General features: G+C 23.8%; 1 protein-coding gene across 1 annotated transcript; it reads right to left on the reverse strand.

The window, feature by feature from the left end:
* Window positions 1–1,346: 1,346 nt before the first annotated feature.
* EIN_398940 (hypothetical protein) lies at window positions 1,347–2,342 on the reverse strand (the record flags this gene model as incomplete). Its single annotated transcript, XM_004258637.1, has 1 exon — window positions 1,347–2,342. One exon carries the CDS (start codon window positions 2,340–2,342, stop codon window positions 1,347–1,349), a length of 996 nt encoding a protein of 331 aa, XP_004258685.1.
* Window positions 2,343–10,939: the final 8,597 nt, after the last annotated feature.

Here is a 10,939-nt window from a genome sequence, read left to right on the forward strand (position 1 = left end):
TAAAATTTTACAAAAAACATAAATGATAAAAAATACAGTTCATATCAGCTTTGCACGTCTATCATTATAGTTTAGTCCTTGAACAAACAATGTTCAAGACAGTTTTTTGAATGTGTTGATATTGAAATATTTTCATATTATTTACTTTCGATAAAAACACCAAAAAACGAACTTTGAAAAAAATAACAAGTTCACTCTTCAAATTTCTAATTGTGTTGTTAAAAATAATAAATGTTATATTAGTGATGCTAAAAACTTGTTAATTGATGATTCACCGTTGTTCATTTACGATATGAAAGTTAAGTTAAGTAGATATGATGGTATCAATAATGTTTAATTTTTATGAACTTTGATTAAAAAACACATTTCGAAAAATATTAGACATTGTTGTAAACTATTCAAACTATACCGAACTATACTTGCCAATAACAATAATTACATAATAACAAAAAAACAATTTATAAAAAATAATAATCTTAACAACATATAAATTTTCAATGAATTTAATTTCGTGAAAAAGAACAAAAATATACATCAAGAATGATTTAAAGCATCATTTGGAAGAAAAAAGATCAAAAAAGAATCAGTTTATAAAATCAAAGTGAAAAATGAAATTTCTTTGAGTAAAATTATTTTTTTTAAAAAAATAAATTCTATTTTAAGAAGTGTACGACAATTTTCTGGTCGACTTTATAGTTTTTTTATAGTAAAACGACGAATATTTAATTTTAAATAGTTAAAGTGAGTTACTTTATGCCAAGGTGAGTTAATAGCCATTAATACAAATCCAAGAAAAACATACCGGCATAGAATAATTTGTAGTACATTATAGTTTTTTGTCTTTTTTTTTCAAAATTTTTATTGAAAAAACCATTCAATAGTTTTCAGAAACCATTTTTATAGTTTGCCGGTCATTTTTTTAAGTTCTGTAACAGTAATATATTGAAAAATAATTATAAATAAAAATCATTGTTTCAGTTTTTTTACTGTTTTTATGATTATGTTTTTTATGATTTATTACATATTTCAATCTTTTACAATTTTTTGTATATTTTTGCAAAAGGGACAACGTTTGAGAATAAATCCATTGGGATGTTCATGGAAGTTTGTAACCAATTATTGTGTTTCTTTTATCGTGTTTTTCCTTTTTCAAAAACCAGTCATTACTTTTCACCACATCAACAAAAAATGGCACGTGTTCATTAAATTAAATTATTCTATTCTTTATTTGACAATTAATTTAATTGTCTAATTATTAGAACAATGAAATAGGTTCCAATAGATATGATGATTTAAATACATAAACAAATAAGAAATTACTAAAAAATTAAATTAATTTCGATGAACTACAATATTTGGAGGAAACGTTGAATTCCATTTGCAATAACACTTGATGGTATGTTAATACTACTCAAATTAATACATTCACTGAAACATAAATCACCAATATTTGTAACACTTGATGGTATTGTAACACTATTTAGACTCGTGCACCAACCGAAACAACATAAACCAATTGATCTCACACTAGATGGTATGTTAACACTGGTCAAACTAATGCATCCACTGAAACAGTTATCGCCAATAGACCTCACACTAGATGGTATTGTAACACTAGTTAAATTTCTGCAATTACCAAAACAACCATCACTAATTGATGTAACAACAGGTGGTATTGTAACACTGCTTAAACTACTACATTCACAGAAACAACCTTCACCGATTGATGTTATACTTGTGGGTATTGTGATACTGCTTAGACTGCTACAACCATAAAAACAATCATCACCAATTGATGTAACAACAGATGGTATGTTAACACTGCTCAAACTACCGCATCCACTGAAACAACTATCACCAATTGATGTCACACTTGATGGTATGTTATTACCAAATTTCTTTCTATCATTTTGAGTGTAAGTGACATCCTTAAACTCGATGTTTCGACTTTTGTTTCTGTCAACAATTTCAAAATCAACATTGAACCACACAATGATTCGAAAAAACTCTTTCTTTAAAACAACTTCATTTTCACTATCTTCATTTTCTTTTGTGTTGATCATAAATATATTGACAAAATTACCATCTTTCACATCCCACAAGTGAAGTGTCTCGATGTTTGGAAAATACTCAAGTGTTTTAGAATTCAACGGAATTGGGTTGAAGTGGAACTTCTCCATATTGCCACAAAACTTCTTGCATACCAACTCCAAGTTAATTAAGTCGTTGATAGTCTCAAGGTACTTCGAGACTATCATGATGTGATACCCAGAAAGTTTAGACATTTTGAAATTTACAGTTTTTCGTTGTTTTAATATTTTCAAATTTATATATATAAACATTTTTAATAAATTATCAAATTAAAGTCATTCACTGTTTTAAGCTATATATAAAGAAATATTGGTAATAATACTATTTTTGCATAGTAAATTAATAAATTAAATAAAATACATTATTGAAATTTGGATAATTTACCCGAATTATCAGTCGTTTTAGTTTATTTCTTTTGTTATACATGGCAACACATAAAAAACAAATGCTAATAAGCAGGGCTGCATACTTCAATTAAATAATCGTTTTTTGAAAAAGAAATAATGGTATTTTATCTTTTTGGATAAAATAAATAATCCTTTTCACAAAAGAATTTTTTTGCTTAATTTGATGAAAATAATCATAAAAATAAAAAAATATGCTGTTTTGGGAATGTTTTTGAATAATATGCTCAAAACTGCACGTTATTCGCTTTTTCAAATAATAAGACCAAAAGTGTTTTGAAAAAAAATAATTACAAAAAAACAAATAAGAAAAATTTAACATGTTCAAATCTCGGAGTAATCACTATTTCATTGTATTTCATTAAACATAAATCAGTGTATTAAATGAAACATAAAAAGAGTTTTGATATATTTCTCAAATTAAATATCAGCATTATTATAACCAAAAAAATGATTTAAAATCTTAACACAAATTAATTTATATGACAGTTTGTTGTTTCATTGAATGAAAATTAAAAAAATATTATATAAATTGATATTACAAAGTCGGACAATACCAAATAAATATATTGATATTATTGTATATCTCATTGTGTTCAAAACAGTATATCTGATAATGAAAAACAATAATAGTTTTTATTTAAATACAAGTTGATAACAACTTTGGATCTAGTTGACACAAAATTTAACAATTTGTTTTGGCTTGCATAAACAATTTATGTAATTTAAAAAACATATTATTTAAAATGAGTAATATGTATAATTACAATCCAAACTCGTTTAAATGGTAACTGAATTGTCGTGTTTGTTGTTATACTATTATGTTATCAATTATCATTTAAATAAATTGATAATAAATGAGATGTTAATTATGGGTAATGTTTCAACAATATTTTCATTTATAATTGATAATAAATGTAGTTCAAAAGTCTGTATTTTGAACTACATTTATTATCATTAGTATTATTAATACTAATGATATTATTAGTATTTTTAGTACTTCCAAAAGTCCCGTTTTTATTTTTTATTTTTCCTAAAAAACAAAAAAAACAAAAAATCGAAAATACAGACTTAATTTTGAAAAAAATACCAATCCCGTTCAATTATTTTTGTACGATATCGGGACTTTATTGGAATATTAGCCAGCCTTTTCCAAAAACTCTGATACTGTTATTTGATTTGACCACAATTCAATACTCCGCAACACAAACTCAACGTTTTAAGTCAAATTATACAACTATAAACACGTTAGTAAATTGGAATGTTATTGTTTGTGTCGAGTTTTAACCAAATATCAGTTTCGTTAGTTTTCATATTCAATTAAAAACAAACATGTGGTTTTGTTCTTTAAACAAAAAAATGAAATAACTAGTTTTAAAAAAAATAATTAGAGCAAACTCTTGATAATTTTGACAGACACAAGTCAAAGAAAAAATAAATTAGAGCAAACATTAAACAATTTTGTGTTTTGATATTTAAGTTATTATTGTTGTGACAACACCACCACTATATCGATATTACGCGATACTTTCACGCTTGTAATTTGTTTTAATAAATAATTATAATTATAATTATAAAAATCATGTTACATTAGGGGGCACCTCATTTTATCTATATTTTATAATACTTTAACTAAACGCGAGGGGGACGCGGAGATCTGAGCAAAGCATCGTCACATCTTTTAGATGTGGTGGATTATTACAAAATTCGGGATTAATCTTATGATTTTTTTTTCTTTTGTATAACATTTTTTTTCGAAAAAAAATTGTTTTGTAAATGAAAACGCCAATACCGTTAGTGTTTTAATTAAAACATTTCCAAAAATTGAAGAAAAAAAGGAAAAATGATAAATTATTGTATGTACAAATAGTTTGTAACTTTCAAAAGTTATTCATTTGTTTTCTGTTTTTTTTTTGATGTTCTTTGGTGATAGACATTTTGTAAATAAATATGGCGAAGCGAATGCTGTTTACATTTCAAAATATCACAAGGAAAGTTTTTTTTTGATAAATTTTAAGTTCAAAAAATAAACAAAAAAATATTTTTAAATTATATAAAAAACCTTAGAAATAAACACAATATTTTATAGATAAAATAAGAATAGTATTAATAATTTTTTAATCTAAAAAACAATTTTAAGTAAAAATCCCATAAAATGGAAAAAATACACAACCAATTTATAATCAAAAAATAATAATTATAACTAAATATTTCATATGATTCATTTATCAACAAAAGGGGTTAATAAAGTCGAAGAACCTAATAATATTATTGGACTACTTTTAATGTAAAAGCTAAACAACAACAACACCTATTTATACACCAGTAGTTTCATTACAACAATCACCCAGTAACATTTTTTCTTTGTTTTTTTTGTTCAGAAATGAAAAGGTTAATCATTGAATGTAGTAATGTGGTTGGAAAAGTCTTATTCAATGATAAATGGATTGATGTAGACATCATTGAATTGGATGAATTTTTGGGAATATTGTTATATATGGGTTTTGTGAATGAGAATAAAAAAAGTATCCGCTTTTTATTTGGAAACACATATGGAAGATCTATTTACAAAGCAATAATGTCTGAACAAAGGTTTTTACAAATATTGGCATCATTAAGATTCGACACTGGAGCACAAGAACGTGTAAAAATGAAGTTGAAGCGAAAAAGGAAAAAAACATAAAATGGAAGAAGATGACAATGATAAACCAGATGATACAACATTCATGACAAAAAAGTGAAAGAGAATGATGAAAAAAAAGATTATGGTTGTTATTCCCACATATCAAAATTTTATGAAATAAATGAATTAAAAAAATACATAAAAATAAACAAAAAACACATAAAAACGTGTTCAAAATTGAAAAACTTGAATTTGATGATGAACAAGTTGAATGTTTTGTTGAAGATGAAACAGTCGAAATAAATACTGAAAACTATACTTGTGACGAAAAACATCAATTTGAAATAAAAAGTTTAATGGATTTATTTTCATCAAATATAAAAACATTTGGTAAAAACATTATAAGTGGCAATTCTATATATTTATATATAGCAGCTTATAAAATTTATTTGGGTTTCTATAGTTCACTTTATGACAAAATTAATTAATAATCTAAACTATGCAAATTAATGCTAACCCTATCAAATTTATTTCCACATTTCCAAAAAAACTTTGAAAAAGGTAATGTCTTAATAAAAAAATTGAATAACACTTTGTTTTTGTCTAACTATGTTTCCAAAGACATTTTATAACAACAAATTTTTTGCTTTACCAATCGAATTATTATGCATTTTTGTTTTTAAACAATTATTTTCAATAATATTTTTAAAAATCAATACTTATATTGAAATTATTAATTTTTGTAAAAACACCAAAAAATTAAAAAATAATGAAAATAAGGTCGTCCATTGTAACACTGTTGTGTTTAAATCGACAATCGACACATTATTTTTGACTTGTGGGTCTGTGTCATTTACGCGCACGTTTACACGACCGAGTGTAATGAATTTTAAAAAAATGTATTAAATTAAATGTATTGTCTGATAGTATTAGTGTTATGCTTTTAAAAGGCATTGTAGTGGAATACATTTTATACTTTGTGATGTGTGTAGGGAAAGGTGTGCGTAAATGAAACATAAAGACCAATTAAAAATATGGGTTGATTCATAGAGTACTTTATTATCTCAAAAAAGTTAAGAAATGAATTAATTCAAAAATCTTAGTTGTTTTTGTTGTAATGTCTTATTGTTATTTTACTTAGATCGTTGCAAAAAAATGTTATCAAGAATGCGAACGGTTATTTCAACTATTATTTCAAAAATAAAAAATGCAAAATTTAGAAATTTTAACAATAATTTTTTTAATAAAACAAAAAATTAAATGGAACGATAAGTTCGAAGAGTTGTTGTGCACAAATTCTGGTAGAATTAAATTGCTCCGTTTAACCCAGTCATCTCATTTATTTAAACTTCCTAAAATTAAAATGAACAAATTTCTGAAAATCCAAGTTACCAATATAACTTCACATGGTCATTTTTGTGATATTAATTATCACCACAATAACACCGAAGATATCAATGAAACGGCTGAAACGACTTTTGCGAGTGAAAATATATTAATTCCAAATGATGTTTTGTATTTAAAACATTTAAAAGATAGAGTGAAATTACGAGAATGGAAAACTAAAGAAATGATATTTTTTGAATCAAAATGTCATTGTGATTATATTTCAACATAAAACGTATTTCAACTATTTGATTCTTCCATTTAAGAATATTATAAAAATATCATACAAAGCATTGAAAGAATTGTTATTATCGCACCAACGAGTTGTTGTGAACGTTCTTTTAAATATTGGGAAGATGCATATTCGGATAATATAAGTGAAAAGATGCAAAAGGCAAAAATGGATTCAAAAAGAATATGCAATGAAATCGAAAAAAAAGATATGGCCAACCTTTTATAAAGTTCTTTAATATCTGATCGTTCGTTTCATATTTTTGTTTTTTATTTCATTTTGTAATATTTTTATTTGTAAACTTGTTTCATAAAAGCGTCATTTTTTCAGTTACATTTTGTGAAAAATGAGATAATAATTAAAAATAATTAAAAGTACTTTGGGTATTAGTCTTGCAATATTTTTGCAATTTTTCTTCTGTTTTACACAAAATTTTCTTTAATAAGTATAAAAAATATTAGAAAATAATGTGGTACCGTGGACACTAATTCAACATTTTTTGGAAGCCAAACAAAAACAAAAAATGAGGAAATTGGGGTTAAGCAATTTATTGGTAGTACCAACTTTTTGTTAACAGTTTATAGTTAATAATGTTAATCAAATAAAATTTCAATGGTTTTTATTGAATTATTTAATTTGAAAATAACCATTTTAAAAAGTATTTATATAAAATATTAATATTACTTTAACACGTTTCCTTGTTTCCCTGTTAATTTTTTTTATTTGGCAGTGTTATTTTTTTCTTTTTTTGTCATTTGGTCTTTTAAAAAAGACTGTCATGCCCGTTTTATTTTTTCTTAACATTTTTCTGCACAAGGATATTACTCAAACCAACTAACAAATAAGAACTGGTTTAAATAAGATATTATATAGAAGCTATAATTTTAATATTTTTTTCGGGATTTACGCAATAGAAACATCAGAAATCCCGAAACAGATATTTTCAAACCGATAAAATTTTTAGTATTAGGCGATGTACTTGAAGTATCCAAAACAGATTCACTATCAAGTACATTTCAATTACCTTGAATGTCATTGTTATTGAATATATAGATTAGTATATACATTACATATAACAAACATGTTTGCTTATTGTTGTAATACATTCTATAACACAGTTTGTTGTAATTCAAATTTTTGAAAAGATAATAGTTTGCTGACTTGTCTGTTTTGCGTTTTTTTTTTCAATTCTCCGTAATAATTTCCGTTGTTTTTATCCAACTTATTGGTGTGATTGTTTTCAACCTTTTTACTAAAAATCCATCTAAAATTTAATTTGATTATTTTTGAGATGTGAACAAAAATTCTGAGTTGGTGAAAAACAATCTTGAAAAATAAAACAAACCAAATAGTTCTTAAAAACAACTATATTTTATTTTTCAAAAAATAAACTAATTATTAATTAGTGATAAAAAAATAGCGGAATAACAAGATCGATTAGACTATTGAAACAAACACCGTTGTCTATGTTCTTCTAAATATAATATATTTTTTAAACATATTCAATTTGACAAAAAAAATAATTGTGAATATCGTTTCTTAAACAACTTGTCGAAAGTAAAGAATTATTATTCTAACTATCATCTTCGGGACAACATCGTTTTCGTTGTTGTTTAAAAACAGTAAAATTTTGATACCTTTACAAAGTCGTTATTTACTATCAATAAAATGGTATAATTACATTAATATCATAATTAATTTATAAAATCAAATGAAAATATTATCATAATAATACTTTCAAAGTAAATGGTTTGATATTAATAAAAAATAGTAAAGCTAAGTTTTATTTATTCAAAAAATAGATTGAAGCATAAACGGTATTATGGCAAAATAAATTAACAAAAAAAACCACACAAAAAATAAAACCTGTTAATAAAATTTTTAATTATTATTTTAAAATAATAACTATTGAACAATAAAAAACTTATATATCTGGTTTTATATCTAATATTTTTATAATCATTGTTTAATAAGAACACCAAATAATCGATAAAATGTCAAACTAAAATATCTTTTAATATTATATAACATAGACATTTAATTAATTATAATTTATTTATTTTTTTATTGAATAATAATTGGATTGTTTGCATAACAGTATAAACATAATTCATACCAATACAAAAGGTTAAAAAGATTTATATTAATTGATTAAGTATTAAATAATAAAAAACCTGTTTTAGAATTATTTGTTGTTATATAAAATTTTGGGTTTTTAAATGAATAAAATCGGGAATATCAGTAATAATAGTGAGCAATTGTCCAAACTCCCTATAAGTTAACAATTTAACATAGTAAAAGGAAATAATCTTTGTTTGAATATTCACATCATTATAATTTTTGTGAATACAACAATATTTACAATTCAAAGATAAGTTTTTTTTATTCAGAAAGAAATTCATCTCAACGAAGAGTTTGGCGGAAAAAGTTTATTATTACTAAGTTTGACAATTTTAAATCTTTGAATTTTGGAAATTTTTTTTATTTTTTAATCTAATTTTTCTTTATTTCGAAATTTTGGCTTAATATTTGACTTGTCATTTTTTTGTTTCAGCAATTTTGAAAAAAGAAATAACATTTCTTATATTTTACTATAAAATATTACTATTTGATTTTTTAAAACAAAAAAATAGTTTAAATATTTTTTTACTCACAAAATTGATTTTGATTAATTTTTGTGTAAATACTTAATAAAATGTCGAAATTTCTGCAATTTTGGGAATTATACCCATAAAAAAATGAATAAACGTCTAACTATGTTGGAAACAGAAACGTGTTAAATTATATTAATTTGGGTTTAATTTTGTTTTATTAATTCTTAGTACAACAAATTGAAAAAACTGAATATTAATTTTATAAAGTAAGGAGAAAAAGTCGCACTACATTCTTTATTATTCTTTTTGATTTTTATTTGAATAAAAATGCATCGGCAAAACCCGACCTTGTAATATTCCAAATTATTGATAAAAAGAATATTCTTTTTATATTATTGGTCCCAGAATTGGGTTTCACTAATATTTGAAACTTAAATAAAACTAATAATTGATTTAATTATTTTTTAATATTCAATTAAATAATAAAACAAGAATGTAAACTGTTTTTCAAAACTCTGTACTGGGATGCCCCGATTTTTTAGACAAATAATTTCTAAATAATTTTTCCTTTGCTTAACCCTCATTTTTTGTTATAAATATTTACTCGAAAAAAACAAAATAACGAACATGACTTTTTTAAATTTTACTTGACAAATAAATCTTGCACCAAAAATTTACTTGAAAAATATTAAAAACAAACTTGGGATTAAAATTTTAATTACCATAACACAATTTTGCCAAAAAAAATGTAACTACAATTTATTAATTAAATGTCCATGTTTACAGAATCACCAAGTTGTGTTTCAGAAAAAAAATAAAAGTACAAATAAATAAAACAAGTATTGAGAGAGAGAAAATAACATTAAGACTATAAAAATTGAAAGGTTTTTTTATTTTTGAACTGTTTAGATAAATAACTTCAATTGTTAAGAAGTTTGTTGTTTTATGTATTCAATATTTTTTATAATTGTTGAAATAAATAGAAACTGATCGTTAATTAATGTGTTGTATCATTTGATGAAATAATGTTTTTCATTACATCATTAGTTTATTGTTATATTGTCGTTTATCTGGTTTGTTAGAAATATGTTGTTTTACTCACGTTTAGATACAAAATAAACCACTAAAAAATGACGAACTCGGGAACTCGGGAAATATTTATTCAATATTTGGGTGATTTCCCGTTTTTTATTTAATAATTGAAACTGTATTGGGTTTTTAGGGTTATAAATTGTGTACCGTTGTTAGTTCAACAAATAGGAAAATAAAGAATAAAACAAATAAAAAATAGTAAATAACGGGAAACTAGGACAAAGGGTTTTTATAAATTTTGGAAACGGTACAGAATTTTTGAATACAATTTACAATAATTATATCAATCAGAATATATTGTATAAAAACAAGATCTTTTAACTAAAATTCGGTTATCTCCGAACATTGTTAATCAAAAGCCTGTTTACTAAATCGTCCAGTCCTAAAACTGCAGATTATTTTTGGATTAATCTGATTTTTTGACCAAAATTATATTGTTTTTGTAGTTTTTGCAACAACCATTTTTTAGGAACACAAAAGAAACAAAACCATTTGAAATCCAATTGTTGAAGAAAAA

This window comes from Entamoeba invadens, assembly GCF_000330505.1.
Source record: "Entamoeba invadens IP1 unplaced genomic scaffold scaff_1105074724775, whole genome shotgun sequence".
Lineage (NCBI taxonomy): Eukaryota > Evosea > Mastigamoebida > Endamoebidae > Entamoeba > Entamoeba invadens.